The following is a 16,685-nucleotide window of genomic DNA, read 5'->3' as shown; positions in this document are numbered from 1 at the left end:
TAACCTCTTTGAAAATCCGTCTGGAGTTCCTGGGTCACTGGTATCTATATTGGCGTTGCTTTCTCCTTCTGGCAAATACTTCTTTTTCAAGGGCGATCTTAGGTCATCAAGGGGTCCGACCAGAATGCCAGCAGTTGTGCTCGTGACTCACAGCTTGTCTACAGATTGATATTCGTTTTCATATTCTAGCACCGTTGAACAAATCTCCAGCATCAAATGTGTCGATTTCTAGTAAGTGCCTTTTTCGTCTTTTCACAAGCTCAACAATACTGACTGAGTCAGGTCTACAAGGGCTCCAAGCCGATCATTCTTTCCAAACTCATCACAGAACCATCACACAGCATTCTCACCCAGTCATATGACAGTCGTCTACGTCTTGACAGTCGACGTCCTGTCAATGGCGATGGCTTTGGTGTAGGTTGGTATACTGAGGCCGAACTCGGTCCAGATCCATGCATCTTCACCTCAACCCTCCCGGCATGGAACTGTGTCAATTTGGAACGCATTGCCCCCAAGACGGCCTCGCATCTGGTCTTCGCTCATGTGCGAGCTACAACTGAAGGATCTCTCGCAGAGAACAACTGCCATCCTTTCCAGCACAATACTCTCATGTGGATGCACAACGGCAACATTGGGGCGTGGAAATATGTCAAACGTCCTCTCGCAGACTCATTGGGTGACAAATGGTTCCTCGAAGTCAAAGGAGGCACTGATTCAGAATGGGCATTTGCCTTGTTTCTGGACACACTGGAAAAGGAAGGTGTGGACCCGTCCTCCGAACCAGCCGATGGCTTCGAGACCAAAATCCTCCGACGTGCCATGAAGAAAACCATTGCCAAGATAAACGCCTTCGTCAAAGCCGTACCTGCCGAGCATCAGCTGCGCGATGTTGAAACTCGCAGCCTCCTCAATTTCGCAGTCACAGATGGCCACTCGGTCATTGTCACCCGCTACGTCAGCAGCAAGACCGACGCTGCAGCCAGCCTCTATTATTCCTCCGGCACCGCCTGGGTCGAAGGCAAGACCAAAGGACAGTTCAAGATGGAACGACGAGACAAGGCTTCGGACGTGGTCTTGGTCGCCAGCGAACCACTGACTTTCGAGCGTCATAATTGGCTGTCCGTCCCTACCAACACCATCGTTACCATCTGTAAGCAGACGGTGTTTGTGCGGCCCATCAAAGACGAATTTTACGTTGCCGACCCTTCGACGGAGCGGTCTACAGGATTTGCTCGTTCAAAGGGCCTGGTGTCCAAAGCACCCGGTGGTGGTGCATTGACCCCATCTTCTGCCGCTGCTACGCCCGCACAAACTCCGCTGCCGCAACCTGAGTTGGAAAGTAATGGTACAGGATATTTGGGACAGGCAGCGCCGGGGGACTTGAATCACCAGTTGTCGACTCTACATTTGCATCAAGTCGCCGTGCCGAATGGTAGTCAGCCAGTGGTGGCTTGAGCATAGCGAAGTGAGATGGTCAGATTGTATTCGGAGAAAGGGAAGCAAAAAGCCAGAGCAAGCACTGTGGGCAAATAGAAGAAATGGGAAAAACGGGAAAATTGATGGGCAAAAAAGACATCGGCCAGAAGGAACAGCAACATGGAATAGGAACGTTAGAATGATACCCGAGATATTGAGATGGGCTTTGAGCGAGGCGTTCAGCTGGGGATATGAAAAACAAGACATGAATTTGAAATACTAGTATCGCCCTCTTCTTATCTTTTAATCATCACCCTTGAAATCTGCATGTCTGAAATATTTCATCCCGACCCAAGCCACCACCACCCACACCCAGGCCATCACACAGGTTAAGACCAGCATTGCGGGATAGTAGCCAACAATCGGCAAGGTCGGATCATCTTCCAACTCTGGCGGTGCGTAGGGTGTCTCTCCGACATCCCAAGCCCAAGACCACACCCCGAAACATGAGCCCATGCCCACAACGAAGACGATCCAGGTCACAATCAAGATGACATAGCCCCAGAACGCAGTCTCAGAGTAATCCCAGACCTCTTCACCCGGGGGTGTGCCCGCAACCGAATGTGGCTGAGAGGCAAGTGGAGAGCGAGCCCGAGAGCCAAACATACGGCGTACCGGGTCTTGAATGGGAAAATATGAATCTCCAAAGGACGATGCCACGGATGGAATCTTCCGCAGAGAAGGCATTCGTGGTTGGACAAGGTCTTCATCGTCGGTAGAAGCGTCGGTCACCAGCGTGGGACTGATGATCGAGGCGGCAGAAGACGCTGGATCCAGTGAAGCAATGCTGCTGCGAATGGAAGGGATCGAGACTCTAGAGAGCGTCCTGAATGGCCATGAGGGAGGCGAATCTGGAGACGTGGGGCTCAACAGGTCTATGCTTGAGCGTGGAGTTGGTGCCTGTTCCTGGACGGGTGTTTGCACGGGCGTGGAATTGGCGCTTGATAGGGGCGATTTCTTCATCTCCGAAGCCTTTCGATCTCGACCCTTTCCCAGAACGGTTTTGCGTAAAGATCCCTTTCTCTTTCGCTTGCTCTGCAACTGAGCCTCGGCCATAGCGCCACGCCCAGTGGAGAAGGAGTCTGAGCCATCTTTGTCATTTCCACCTCCATCGCCCCTGTCCTGGTCGCTGCTATTGGTGCGCAGGAAACTCAAGCGGGAGAGGATATTGCCTGAAACCGATCTTTTGTGACTTGGATGACCGTCTCCCCGTTTCTTGGATTTGGGGGTGGCATCTTTGGGGTCCTTCTCTTGACTACTTATCTCCTCATCGATCTTGGGAAAGGGGATCGGTTTGTCCCAGGATTCAGGTGCACCATATCTTGACCCGTTCATTGGAGGTCGTACGTTTCATAGAGAGCATGGTGGACCACCAGCGAGGCCAGCGTAGTAGCAATATTTCAAATTTCAGGTTGGTCACGGTGTGCAAGAATAGAACAGAGACCACAGTGGGTAAACTGAGAGGAATTGCGGTTGAATTGATAGGGTGGACCATTGATTGCCTCTACGGGGAATCGAACGAAGATCTGCGCTGCGGCCTTCCTGAATGCCAAGAATAGCACTTGGCCTGATGGAGAAGCTTGTAAACACGACTTGGAACCTGAAGTTGCAGTCGTCCTCGGCAATCACAACCCCGCGTTGTTGTAAAGTCTCGTGAGGGACCCTACTTGTTCGAGTAGGTAGCTGAGATACAGGCATAAGCGTGGACCTACTATCTATCCGCCGTCACCCTGGCGTCACCTTGTCCACCACAATCTATCCTCAGCGTCAAGGACCTATTACAAGCTCAGCTGCAAATATCTTACGGTAGGGTCTCAGTACTGCATACACGAATCAGGCGGCTGAGTTGAAGAACAACGTTGTAGCTCCGTCCAGACTCCTGAGTCAGTATGTTCGAGGTGGACCGAAGCTTAACCAGCCTGATGACCCTCGGCAAGCTACGGGCGTAACATTCGGCATCCTTCATACTACCTATTATGTCTAGATCCTCAGTCTCTTGTGAGGTCGGGACTTAGCATCTCTCCTACATATATTAGTCAGTACAACCAGGCCGAATTCCTCATTGCGTAGACCACTGCATTCCAAGATAAGAGCACTCATCTGCGAAGCATCATGGACAAATTCCAAAGAAAGACTCTCAAGACCAAGAGGTCTTTTACTTATACTTATTATGTCTCTCCTCATGGGGATTCTAGCAAATCCATACCAACTCTATTTTTCATTCACGGCTGGCCCGACGGTGCGCACCTGTGGAAAGATGTAGTGGCCCAGTTATCCGATCTGCCTAACAGGATAATCATCCCCGACACATTGGGCTATGTAGGCACTGACAAGCCCGCCGATACTGAAGCCTACAACCAAAAAGGGCAAGCCGATGACCTGTCGGAAATTCTGATCAAAGAAGGTGCTCAGAAGAGCATCATCATCGGCCATGACTGGGGTTCCAGCATAGCTCAGCGAACCTACCTGCATCACCCAGAGCTCTTCTCGGCTGTCATACTCTTAAATGTTGCATATCTCCCACCAAATCCAGAACCATTCGATCTGGACCAAACAAATGCTTTCACTGAGAAGATATATGGCTATCCTCAGCTTGCCTACTGGGAACTCTTCGGCTCCGAGGAGGGAGCCAAGATCATAGAGAGCAACCTTGAATCGATGTGGGAGGTTCTCCATGGTGACTCCGAGGATTGGATGAAGAAGATGTTCTGTACCAAGGGTGCCATGAAGAAATATCTGACCGGTGATGAGCACGTTCCACTGAAATCGTATGCCCAAGAGCCAAGATGGAAAGATGAATTCTTGAGCCAATTTCGCCGAGATGGATTTGACGGACCACTTCGCATGTACAAAGCGGCAATTAGCAGGGCCCACCAGGAATCAGACAAGCTCATTCCCAAGGAGAGACTGGTGATTTCCGTGCCTGTCCTATTCATCGGCTGTACTGGCGACTTCGTCTGTCGTCATGACTTGATTGAGATTCCCAAAAAAGTAGGACTGTTGCCAGATTTGGAGGAACAGTCGATCGAATCCGGTCATTGGGTTCCCATGGAGCAGCCAGGCCAGGTAGCCAAGCACATCAGAAACTTCCTTACCAAACGCTTTCCATAGAACGGCTAGTAAAGAATGGAGCAACTCACGTCTTTGAAAAGGTCTGTTCAAGAAGATTACACATATGAAATGGAAATTGGGCACACGATGAAGCTCATGTCTATCGATCAATGTTTAGCAGCACCAGTTATTCCATTCTTACCCCGAATTGCGGTCATGCATTGGCCATCAAAGCTCGATCAGAATCTTTCCTACCCCTCGCGAGACACAACTCAGCATGCTGGAGCTCTTTTCTTCATTTGTCAATCCTGTTCCTCTGTGTTCTATCCTTCCGTCTTTGACAACTAATCTGCACGTTCCGCAGTTCCCAGCCTCGCATGACGATGCAATATCAAGCCCGGCGTCGCGGAGTGCATCCAACAGTGATTGCTCGCCACTAACCTCGACGGTTCTGTTGGTCTCAGACAACTGAACGGTGAATGGATCTCCAGAGGTCGAAATCTCAAATTTCTCAAAGTGCAATCGGTCCTGGCTGATCCCAACGTAGTTGGCTGATTCTGCAACGGCATCCATCAACCGCTCCGAGCCGCAACAGTAAACGTGAGCCCCAGACGCAATTCCTTTCAGAGTCTTTTCGACATCAAATACCTTCCCTTGTGACTTGTCGTAGACCGTGACATGACCATCAAGCTCGTCAAGGTAATGTCGAAGAGCAATATCCTGCGATGTTCTCACCAAATGATGAATATGGTATGGACTACCACGCTTCTGGCAGTGCCGAGCAGAGGCGATGAACGCGGTCAACCCAATCCCACCCGAGACGAAAACATGTCTTTCGGCGTTCTGTGCAAGTGGAAAACTGGACGTTATTTTACCCACAGAAAGTACATCGCCAGTTTGCAGGCGGGTGTGGATGAAACGAGAGCCTCCACGACTACTCGAACTGTGGGCGACCGCCAGTTCAAACTCATTTGTGTCACCGGAAATAACGGAATATGCCCGTACCAATTTCCCTCCCAGTCGGAGACGAACATGGGATCCTGGCTGAACGACTTCTGGATCAACGACCGGGTCTTGTGCCGTAAAGGTGAGCGACACAATCTTGGAAGTTTCTGGTGTCTTTTGGGTCAACCTATAGTCCGACCAAGCATCTAGAGTCAGTGAGTCACCTCCTCCAAGGCGTCTCTGCTGATTCTCATACTGCTTCTTCAATCTATTTGCGAAGATATCATGGATTTCCGCTCCGAGTTCCTTGATTTGGATCAGCTCTTTCATGGCATCCTCGTTCCGCATATCATGGTAAAGGTAATGCTGAACGCGAGCGACCGTCCATTGAGGATTCGGTCTTTCGAGGAGAGTCATCTTGTCACCAGTCTGAATGGTGCCCTCTTTGAGAATCCGATAGAACCAACCCGTTCGGGATAACTCCTGTGCTCTCCGAGACATATCCTTGGCTTGAAATCGATGATTCAACTTATAACACGGCTGTCGTGGAATAGTGACCTGAGCGAGCACATTGCCAATTTGAATTACATCGCCTATACAAATGTTTCTCTCGTTGGCATACCGTGCAACCAGGTTCTCCCCGAATCCACCTGGCCCGAAGAGATCCTCGCTTGCTGGAAGTTCTTTCCGCCATCGATCATAGTGCTGCAAGCAGTATTGCAGCAACACTCTATCCGGTCCGCCACCATATTCAAATGCATGCTCATCGGCTCCGATTATTAGTTTCGTGACGTTGATGGGCGCATTGTGAGTGCTTTTGTAGATAGCAGTGCGGATCTTCGGCCCAAACGCAGTCTTTATCTTCCCCGTGCGAAGTTCAACCAGTGTTTCCGATGTCCATGGCTGTTCGAGAAATCTGATCGCCTCCGTGTCGGTATCCTCGTAGATGCCCATTTATGTTTTAGTGTTCAAGAAAATGGGTAATACGAACACAATCCTACACAGAGCCAAATCGAGCGGGTTGGGAATGAATCGATACTTGAATTGTCCACGAGCAAGTAGGCAGGGTGTGACTCAAACCCATTGAAAACCCAAGGCATCAGCGACGACACAAATTTCGAGGCAATGGCAGCCTGTGGGAATGCGCCGATATCCGGTCATATTTTAGACCAACCCTGTCCTTGAGCGAATCACTCCACTGGAGGATCGCGCCTTTCGGTTGACTGACTTGTCCGATAACCATGTGTGAAGTCGTGCTTGAGGTTGACGATGTCGGGTCAACTTTAAAGGCTCCTCAGCCCCTAGATCAAGATAATCTACACCCAACAATAACAGTTTCCCCTGATAAGCCCCCTCGGCCCCAGGTCTCAGTGGAAGATAGCTTGGGCCCTGCGCGGCTTAGCCTAATCTTGCAAAATGCTTATTTTCACACCCGAGTATGCCTTGTCCTTTTATCTACCACACGTTAAAGGATGAAATACATATCTTAGATCTTCCCCGGCCAATACTTACAAGCTAAGTATATTCTCTCTTCCGGATCTATACGTTGAAGGATAAATCCCCCTCGGTGCAAATCGTCCACAAGTCTGACCCGCCGCGGGGTAGCTATTGTGATCTTCAAGGTATCCTACAAAATGGGACAATGGCCACAAGCTTCGTTTTCAAGCTTTCGAAGCAGCCCCGTCACTATCCTCGTCCGGTCGATGTTACATTTGACCTGTTCCCCCACAGACCCTCGCTGCTAACGAGGGCGACGAGTCAGTTATCAATCTCGCCTATAACGCACGACCGAATGAAAGATTTATGCAGCGTGCAAATCTTCGATGCACATGAGTAGTTAAATATTCCCCCACAACATTGCCATAACGTGTCACTATCGACATCGATCATCAAACTCGCTTGCAAATGACCATAGAATGCCAAGTTATAGATTCTACAAGGTTGAAAGTCTGTTCGGGCGGATGATCTGCCGAGCTTCTATACTGTTGCACTGCTCACAAGTGTTACCGCATCGGATCCCATCTCCAGTGAGGGGAAATGCTCAAGCTTTACCCCGAACGCATCACTCTCGACGATTTATGACTCGCACAACTCTAACGGGTCTGCTCTAATGCCACGAGACCACTGCCGTTCTCCACTGTACAACATGACAGAGGCGTGACTGAAAGTTCAAAAATCAAGGTCATTTCCCTTTCGCCGTCAAACCGTTAACACATCTCCTTGATTTCCTTCCAGATAGCTCGCACAATGAAAATAGGAACAAGATTCGTGGCGTCTTGCCTCAGCCTGGTTGTCAGTGTTCTTACTCAGGACTATTCCACCTCACCGCCAGTATACCCCAGTCCTCCAACACTCGGAACGGGATGGGAAACTGCGTTCGAACAGGCGAATACATTTGCCGCTAACCTCAGCTTGGAAGAAAAAGCACAACTCGTTACTGGCACGTCACCGGGGCCTTGTGTCGGTAACATTGGAGCAATTCCCAGACTAGGATTTGGTGGTCTTTGTCTCCAAGACGGACCATTGGCCATCAGACTTGCAACATATGCTTCTGTTTTCCCAGCTGGCCTCACCGCTGCTGCTTCATGGGACAGAGGGCTAATATTTGCGAGAGGAATGTTCATGGGTGCTGAATTCAAAGCAAAGGGAAGTCATGTTGCCCTTGGCCCTGTCGTTGGCCCTTTGGGTCGGATAGGTTATGGGGGACGCAATTGGGAAGGCTTCTCTCCAGATCCATATTTGACAGGAGTTGCAGCCGAAGAGACAATCCGAGGTATGCAACAGGCGGGTGTCCAAGCATGTTTGAAGCACTACATCGGGAATGAACAAGAGACACAAAGAAATCCGGATGTTTCAGCCAACGGCACTACTATTGAGGCTGTTTCCTCCAATATCGACGACCAGACTCTTCACGAACTCTACCTGTGGCCATTTGCAAATGGAGTCAGAGCCGGAACCGCCTCGATTATGTGTTCGTACAATCGGTTAAATGGTTCTTACGGTTGTCAGAACTCCAAGACCTTGAATGGTATCTTGAAGACAGAACTTGGCTTCCAAGGATATGTCATGTCTGATTGGGGTGCCACACATGCTGGCGTCGACGCTATCAATGCAGGTCTCGATATGGATATGCCCGGTGGGTGGTATACCCCTGGGTTGTGGTTATGTTTCACGCGGCGCTAGTAATTTGATTTGCTAATTTGTTGTTGATACAGGAAGCACCGGAGGAAGTCCAAATGCATCGTTCTTTGGTGGAAACTTGACACAAGCAGTCAACAACGCTTCCGTCTCCCAGTCGCGCATTGATGACATGGTTCTCCGCATCATGACTCCTTACTTCTTCCTCAAACAGGATGATTACCCACCCATTGACGGGCAGTCCCCTGCGCTGAACAACAATAATCCGCAGAATTATCGATATCAATTCACCCTCGGGGAGTCAGATACAGATGTTCGTGAGGATCATGCTCAGCTCATTCGTGAATTAGGAGCTGCGGGCACTGTACTTTTGAAGAACGTGAACAATACTCTGCCACTCAAGGCTCCACGATCGATAGGAGTCTTTGGAAATGATGCTGGAGACCTGGTCAACGGGGAGTACTTCTCTGGGTCGTCATTCGCAAATCAATTCGGCTACGGTGAGTTTTCCCAGTGTGGTGAAATGCAAATGTTCCTTATTGCTTACCATGATTACAGAATACGGAACACTTCCTATGGCAGGAGGCAGTGGTGCGGCCCGTTTGTCCTACCTTGTACCACCCCTTGATGCGATCAAGGCCCGTGCCTTTCAAGATGGGACCCTTGTGCAATACATCTTGAACAACACAATTCTGAGCGGTCCGGCCAAGGTTCGCAACCGAGCAGATGGACTTGGATTCATTTTGCCTGTCCCGGACGTTTGTCTCGTGTTTCTCAAGACCTGGGCATCTGAGGGAGTCGATCGATTGTCACTGGAGGCAGACTGGAACAGTACCGCAGTGGTCAACAACGTGGCCTCGTATTGCAACAACACCATTGTCATTACCCACTCAGCTGGTTTGAATGTCCTCCCATGGGCGAACAATCCCAACGTCACCGCCATCCTCGCTGCTCATTTGCCAGGACAGGAAACAGGAAACTCTCTTGTCGACATCCTCTATGGAGCAATCAATCCTAGTGGCAAACTACCTTACACCATTGCACTCAATGCTTCAGATTACAAATTTGCTCCTGTAACCAATTCTACCGAGTTGCAAGGCACAGAAGATCCAAATGCCTGGCAGTCCAATTTCACAGAGGGCCAGCTAATTGACTATCGACACTTTGACTACTACAATCAATCAGTGCTGTATGAGTTCGGCTACGGCTTGTCTTATACCACATTCAACCTATCTGATTTGCAAATCGAGAGTACAGTGTCCGGAAAACCCGTCACTGCCCGTCCTCCACTCGCAGCGACTGTGCCGGGAGGAAACCCCACACTTTGGGCAGTGCTTTACGTTGTAAACGTTACTGTCACAAACACCGGCAACACGGCTGGAGCAGCAGTACCTCAATTGTACCTTTCTCTGCCGTCAACGTCACAAAGCAATCCAACTCCTGTTAACGTTTTACGAGGGTTCGACAAGATCTTCCTCCAGCCAGGAAAGAGCACCACCGTACAATTCCCTTTGGCCCGCCGGGACCTCAGCTATTGGGATACTAACTTGCAGGATTGGGTGATTTCATCAGGTGCAATTGCGGTACACCTGGGTTTTAGCAGTCGAGACTTGAAACTGCACGACCAAGTGACAGTTCTAGTCAGCGATTAGGAATCTCGTGGACCAAGATTAGGCTAGTGATCTTTGAGGTGGATTGAGTTATAGTTCTAGTTCACTCGACTAGTTTAAGCACAATTGATAAATCCACATCGATGATTCACCGGCCTTGTCCATCTCGAAATATCACAGTTAGACGAATTGGAATAAAGTTGAGATATTCTGTCCAAATTCCAGCCTGAAGTGAATTGAATATCTTTGTCACCGACCTCGTGTCCAAGAACAATATATGGCCAGATTCGACATTGACTGTTTGTGTAGGAGTATTGTAAACATGTTTGGTTCATTTCACACGCCTGCGCACATGCCGATAAGGAGTGACTCGCGCTTCCTAGGACATCGGCGGATAGATTGTCCCAGAAATCGCGGGACGGTGTGCCTTGTAGACGAGGCTGTCGATACTCGAGAACTTCTGAATATACTAGTGGTCCCTGACGGAACGTCAGCCTGAGTGACCGTGGAAGAAGATGAAAATACCGTTTGTGCTCGTCTAGTACGCTCCCAATACCATAAAGATCTCAGAGAGTCGGCGGTCATGCGGTGAAGCGATAATAAGGGATTGCACCATCGTGGTTCACTGACACCTAACGCCTCGAGAGAGTCTCCGCTGAACATCGGGTAGAGATCTTCAACTTTAACACCAGTCTTGTCAAGGATCGCATAGCCCAACACAGCATCTCCGCAACAGTCGGCAAGCATCCACTCTTGATATTCTTCGCTCAGGAGTGTCCCATCCCCAACGAGATCTTTCATCAATCCTTGTGACAGTACCATCCCAGCACCGCCATACGCAAACCATCTACCATGAGACCCCGTGGTTGCTGACCCAAAATAATGCATGTCCTGCCCGTTGAACTGGTCGAGGAAGCGGAAGAGGTTGTCCCAAAACATGTACACGTCGGCTTCGAGAAATACATACCAGCTTGCATCGGGGCGCATCTTATAGGCTTTATTTATCATGGGTAGGAATTTGAATCGATCTAGCTTCCATCCTCCGTTAGAGAGTCTAATTGGCTCCCCTGAATCGTACGCCGTTCGCTGTTTCTGATAAGCACCGAAATCAGGATGTTGAAGGTACGGTTCAGAAAGGCCCTCTAAGACATCGATAAATTCCCGATTGTGTATTCGCTCTGAAACATCGGAAAACACAATTAGATTTCGAATGCAGGACGTAACAGAGATCAGATGGGCTTCATTTTTGTCTCGCTGTCCCACTCCCGTTTTGAGGACTACCTGAACTTTTTCGAGCCACTCCAGTGGGAAATTCGAGCAGAGGTCGGACTCGCTGCTAGATTGGATGTCACCCAGAGATGGAAATATAGGCAAAGTGGTGTCGTTGTAAGTTTCGGGGTGCTGAGGTACCGAGACTTCAAGTAGAGGTTTAAGGATTGTCTGTTGTAGTTTTCCTAGTTCGTTCCCAAAAAGCAGAAGCAGAAGCACCAGCCAAAAGGCCAATACAACAGAAAGAATGATATATCGTATCCGTCTCTGGCCAAGCAAATGTACCATAGCTTGCGGTTGAATACATGGTCTGTGGTGGGTGAACAGTCGATAGAGCCAAGAAGCAATACACTCGGGGTTGATTTAATGGTGAAGGGCAGGACCTTGTGAAGGATCGCCGCTCGATTGCCTTGCACCTGCGAAGTTCTCAATTTGTGCATAGCGAGATGGCCTTACGATCAAGCTACAAATTGGGCAGAAGCATACGTGTGATCGTGTAGGACGAGTTCGCTCATGACGTGTCCTTGCTGGGTGCACAAAATTTAAACCTGGTTAGGATAAGGCCACCCTGATTCCGAAACAATGCAATCCCCCTATGATACAGTTAAAGCTATTAATAGGTACATCAGAGTTTCTCAGCCTACTAATATCCATTAAGTAGATGCTGCTTTTGATGACTCGTACATTAGACGACGCGAAACCTTATCACTTAAGTAGGCGGGTGATCGTAACTCAACCCTTTCGCCTCCCCACCCCAGAACACAACCAGACGCTCTAAGAATAGCCTGAGTCATGGATTTACTCTCTAGCCAAAGACATATAGAGATATACTTCCATTGAACAGGTTCCAATTGTCCCGGTTGGTGGCTTGGAGGCGAGTAAACAAAGGCGAGCTTCCGATGGGAGGACAAACACGGAGTGGTATTTGGAAACAGAAAAATTCAAGTAATGATAGTACTGCATTTTCCATATCTGCTAACCCCTTGAGATCTATGTACAGCCTGTGTCATAAAAATCTCCAGGTACAAGGATGGCCGAGACGTTCCCTTCGTACCCCAATTGGACCAAAGACTTGGAGGTCGCATTGAACTCTGGCCAACCATACTCCAGAAGCCCTGCATGTGGATCTTTCACAAAAGCTAACCAAGCTTTTTGCATATATTGGCTTGTCAGCTTTTCAACTTCAGTGTTGGGACCTAGCAGGTCGGAGGTACCGAAGACGATGGGCAGCTCGCCTAAAGCAGGATATGTCAGCATCAAGAAATCAGGGGTAGTACTAGTACTTTTATGCAGGTTATAAAGGAGCGGAGGGTTGGAAAAGGAAGACCCACTAGAATGGTAGGCTCCTAGCCAGGGCAAAGGATTCAAGTTAGGGAATTCCCCAAAATAACGGTAGCGCCAGGATGGCACGTCCCATTTCGTTCTCGCCCTTAGATATTGTTAGCGGCGATGTGTTGAGAGCTACTTAATCGCAGGTCCGTCCGCTACTTACTGTGCCGCCTTTCCGGCCGGACATGTCATCGCATAGAGAGTCTGGCTTTGGATTACAGTTTCGTTAGGTCCGTTTGGGCTGTATGGGAGCAGCGTCGCAAATTCGTTATTGTTGTTCCCAACCAAAAGTGGCTACACGAATTCTTGTTAGCTGAGAATGCATGATGCGTTGTCGTTAGTCAAGGATGTCTTACAATTCTGGCGAACTTCCCGTCGCGTTGCAGCCCACTGTAATCAACGAAACTGGTCTCGTTATCGCCGGCGGGGGTGAATGACAAGCTTCGTCCACCATTCGTAGAGACATTGTACTTGTTCAGCACTGCAATGATGTCCTGAGCACTGGCTTTCTGCACGCAGGTGAAGGCCTCGTCTGCATCGGTTTGATTACAACCAACCTGCTGAGCCACATAGGTAAAGTTGCTAGTGTCCGCTGCGCTCTTCCCTATCAGTGTTGCAACGCCAGAGTCGGCTATGAAGCCCTGAACAATCGGGTCATCGGACCATGCGTATGCGTACTTGTCGACCGAGGAGCCACCCGCAGATTGACCCCATAATGTTATACGTGACGGGTCACCTCCAAAGGCAGCAATGTTTTCGTATACCCATTCTACGGCTTTCCGTTGGTCCAGCAGACCGGGATTGAGGTTGTGCTGATTTAAACTCGCAGCATTAGGATAGCCAAAGATATTCACCCGATAGCTAGGTAACATTAGTAGTTACGTCGCGCGTCATCGTCAAGACAAGTAATGGTGGATAACCTACTTGATGGAAATCACAACGACGTCTTGGTTGTCCCGAACGATATTGGCGCCGTACTTATACTGCGAGTTGGCACCGCCTCCAGTGAATCCACCCCCGGGAATGTAAATGATCACAGGTAGTGATCGGTTTGCCACAGCCCTTGGGGCCCATAGAATAAGACTTAGGCAGTCTTCGGCAGTAGTCGCGCCGGGGGCTAGCAAGAAACCAGGTAGATGTTCTGTGTACGCAGTAGGTTGGCCGTTGTTAAGTTGAATACATGATGCTCCGTATTGTGTACCATCTAGGATCGCCACCTCTGGCTTTTTAGTAACTGGTGGCATGAACCTGAGTTGATCAACAGGAGCCTCTGCATATGGAACGCGACGAAACGTGCGAACGTTAGTGGTATTCGGCTCGACGATTCCCTGAATGGTGAAATGATTCGTCTTGACAAGCAAGTCTGATTCAGCCTGTGCCGCCACCAAAGCTGTGAGCAGCCCCAATGAGGTAGCTATCGCATTTAAAATCATTTTGCAGTATGCTTGTCTTCGCTGCAAGCGGACGTGTGCATTATAAGTTATGTATTGGCTCCCGAGTCCATTTTATATCGCCGACTCCCTTCTTGCTCAGCCCATCAAGCAATTTATTAGTTCTCTACGCTCGTGACGAGCCTCTTTCCTGGGGATAAAAGCTTTCCCACCAAGCTCTAGACATGCATAGGTCTTTAACTGCTTTGGGAGAACTTTATAGGCGATCCTCCACTCCCCACTATGTACCCCTGCCAAGAGTAAAGTTTGTTAACCATGAAGAGAAGCTTCCCCGCACTGGTAAGGTAAAAAGGGCATTGGAGAATAGCTAAGAGCTCCGTTAAAGGTAGTATCGGATAAGAGTATCGGCAATAGTGTTCGACATCGTCATTTATCTTTCCACATTGTGTCATTTATGGGAGAATTTTATGCTCGCCACGGTCTTGTATTTGCCACGGTCTCGAGATTACCTAACTAAAAAGGCCTCTTTCCAGCCGTTGAGCAAATCAATCTAGTTAGTGACTTTGAGTCCGTTGGCTCATCACTGATTCATCGATCATATACATCTAAATTGTGGGCATTGATCAGAGAAATACCCTCGGCCCGCCATGTGTCGGCTTCCACGCAGCTTGTTACATTGGCGTCATACACGAAATTGACCGGATTACCCAAATCGTACGGCGGCCAAACCGGGGTACCATAAATTGCGGTCTCAGATCTCCACGAATTTGGATCTCTTGTCGCTGTGAAGCTCACGAAGTCACCACACATCAACCTCGCAAGATCTCTGTAACTTTTGGGCTTGCCCTGGAATGGAGGTAGCCGGACAGGGGCATAACCAATCCCGTCAAGACTTAGCATAGCGAATGCCACTTCGACGAAATGTGTTGCACCTTGTTCTTGGGTATATCCAGCAGGAATGGCGTTGAACCGATATGAGTACGCTGGTAACCCAGCAGTAGCCCATGTCTCAGTCGTCAGTCGCCGACCGGCGATGAATGTCGAATCGCCAAAGTATGTTGCTACCTGTCTGTAGTGCGCACCAAAAGGAGGACCAGGCCGATACTCGGGAGGTAGGTTCTGGAGGACATTGGAACTTGAATTATCGGGATATACTCGCAAAAGCTGCTCAGCGAAATTTGGTGGAATACGCGATGCTGCTCAAAGTTAGTGAATATAGCCCACTAGAAAATGTGGCAAGCTTTTACCGATCAGAGCATCTTTGAAATCGTCGGTTGTGTTGATTTGCCGAGGCGAGAACGACGTCCCTTCATCTGAGTTGGTACCGATGATTATGGGGACATGAACGAATCTGTTCTCAGAAAGTTGTATAGATGAATGAGTGTAGATCAAGTCGTTGTCAATCCGAGGACCGAATGCACCTGACAAGCCGGTTGTATTGATGACAGAGTTGAGCTGCTCAAAGGGAAGGCTGCGTAGGCACGGAAGGGTATCGGCAGAAGCAGCGCATCCAGTCTGTTGTGTGATATTGTTGTATTGTGGCTGTAGAGATCGGCTTTGTGCAGAAGAAAAAAGAGGACCACCGCTGTCCATAATGGCTGCCCGGAATAGCCCATCATCCCTGCCATTATACGCCGTGAGATGTAAACCCACGGACATGGCTCCAGCACTTTGACCCCAAATTGTCACCTGGGAACTGTCGCCTGTGCGGGTTCAAATGAGTACCTCTGACGCTTACAGCTTAATGTGCCGCTTACCTCCGAAAGCCGCAATATTCTCTTGGATCCAATGAAGTGCGAGGCGTTGATCACGTATACCAAAATTGGAGTTGCCACTCTGAATTGTTTCATCCGATGAAAGGAATCCCCATGCACTGAGACGATAGTTGAGGGATACTGCAATTATTGGATAGCCAATTTGAACTGAATGCTCGACGAGAAAAGATAGGTTGTAACGCAAATCTGGTGCTCCGCCTTGAACAAATCCTCCCCCAAAAATCCATACAAGAACTGGTAGCTTTTCATGTTCGAAGTTTGAGGGACGAATAACATTCAAATACAAACAGTCCTTGATTTGTGAGCTATCAGTACTCGTACGAGCGGTGGCGCCAGGGAATCTGGGTGATCTGATCTCACCTCACTGATATTGTAGCCCATCTGAGACGGCTTCATCCAATATCAGCCTCCACAAAATCATGACTGGATCTGTTTCTACTCACCCCATAACCAACACACTCGGGAGAATAGGAGGTTGCGAGCCTATTCTCACTCCAAGTAGAGTTCAAGGACTTTGGATTTCGAAACCTTCCGTCACCAGTCGGGCTCTGAGCAAATGGTATTCCCAAGAAAAAGTCTTGATTGAATTGGGATGCATGGAGCCCTGAATATGTGCCGTTGATCACTCTTGCGGTAGGAGACGCATTGTACTCAAACCTAGAACTGGGCAAGGCAGAGGTCACTGCAAATAGAATGCTCAC

General features: G+C 49.1%; 8 protein-coding genes across 8 annotated transcripts; 3 read left to right on the top strand and 5 right to left on the bottom strand.

Annotated features, from left to right (window-relative positions):
• Positions 1-216: 216 nt before the first annotated feature.
• Positions 217-1,455, top strand: LTR84_009175 (uncharacterized protein; the record flags this gene model as incomplete). The annotated part of the gene is made up of 2 exons (XM_064852717.1): positions 217-231; positions 283-1,455. 2 exons carry the CDS (start codon positions 217-219, stop codon positions 1,453-1,455), a joined length of 1,188 nt encoding a protein of 395 aa, XP_064701181.1.
• A 264-nt stretch (positions 1,456-1,719) lies between these two features.
• On the bottom strand, positions 1,720-2,811 carry LTR84_009174 (uncharacterized protein; the record flags this gene model as incomplete). The annotated part of the gene is made up of 1 exon (XM_064852716.1): positions 1,720-2,811. The coding sequence occupies one exon, from the start codon at positions 2,809-2,811 to the stop codon at positions 1,720-1,722; it is 1,092 nt and encodes a 363-aa protein (XP_064701180.1).
• Positions 2,812-3,588: 777 nt separating this feature from the next.
• Positions 3,589-4,587, top strand: LTR84_009173 (uncharacterized protein; the record flags this gene model as incomplete). The annotated part of the gene is made up of 1 exon (XM_064852715.1): positions 3,589-4,587. One exon carries the CDS (start codon positions 3,589-3,591, stop codon positions 4,585-4,587), a length of 999 nt encoding a protein of 332 aa, XP_064701179.1.
• Positions 4,588-4,755: 168 nt separating this feature from the next.
• On the bottom strand, positions 4,756-6,426 carry LTR84_009172 (uncharacterized protein; the record flags this gene model as incomplete). The annotated part of the gene is made up of 1 exon (XM_064852714.1): positions 4,756-6,426. The coding sequence occupies one exon, from the start codon at positions 6,424-6,426 to the stop codon at positions 4,756-4,758; it is 1,671 nt and encodes a 556-aa protein (XP_064701178.1).
• A 1,293-nt stretch (positions 6,427-7,719) lies between these two features.
• On the top strand, positions 7,720-10,262 carry LTR84_009171 (uncharacterized protein; the record flags this gene model as incomplete). Its single annotated transcript, XM_064852713.1, has 3 exons — positions 7,720-8,608; positions 8,688-9,110; positions 9,169-10,262. 3 exons carry the CDS (start codon positions 7,720-7,722, stop codon positions 10,260-10,262), a joined length of 2,406 nt encoding a protein of 801 aa, XP_064701177.1.
• Positions 10,263-10,689: 427 nt separating this feature from the next.
• Positions 10,690-11,796, bottom strand: LTR84_009170 (uncharacterized protein; the record flags this gene model as incomplete). The annotated part of the gene is made up of 3 exons (XM_064852712.1): positions 10,690-10,699; positions 10,777-11,674; positions 11,775-11,796. 3 exons carry the CDS (start codon positions 11,794-11,796, stop codon positions 10,690-10,692), a joined length of 930 nt encoding a protein of 309 aa, XP_064701176.1.
• A 1,062-nt stretch (positions 11,797-12,858) lies between these two features.
• On the bottom strand, positions 12,859-14,251 carry LTR84_009169 (uncharacterized protein; the record flags this gene model as incomplete). The annotated part of the gene is made up of 4 exons (XM_064852711.1): positions 12,859-12,918; positions 12,982-13,026; positions 13,175-13,679; positions 13,743-14,251. 4 exons carry the CDS (start codon positions 14,249-14,251, stop codon positions 12,859-12,861), a joined length of 1,119 nt encoding a protein of 372 aa, XP_064701175.1.
• A 546-nt stretch (positions 14,252-14,797) lies between these two features.
• On the bottom strand, positions 14,798-15,868 carry LTR84_009168 (uncharacterized protein; the record flags this gene model as incomplete). The annotated part of the gene is made up of 2 exons (XM_064852710.1): positions 14,798-15,405; positions 15,457-15,868. 2 exons carry the CDS (start codon positions 15,866-15,868, stop codon positions 14,798-14,800), a joined length of 1,020 nt encoding a protein of 339 aa, XP_064701174.1.
• Between the last annotated feature and the right edge of the window lie 817 nt (positions 15,869-16,685).

The sequence above is a fragment of the Exophiala bonariae genome (genome assembly GCF_035927105.1).
Source record: "Exophiala bonariae strain CCFEE 5792 chromosome Unknown scaffold_36, whole genome shotgun sequence".
NCBI classification, from domain to species: domain Eukaryota; kingdom Fungi; phylum Ascomycota; class Eurotiomycetes; order Chaetothyriales; family Herpotrichiellaceae; genus Exophiala; species Exophiala bonariae.
The sequence above is the reverse complement of the archived record's forward strand: the minus strand, read 5'-3'. Positions and strand labels throughout refer to the sequence as shown.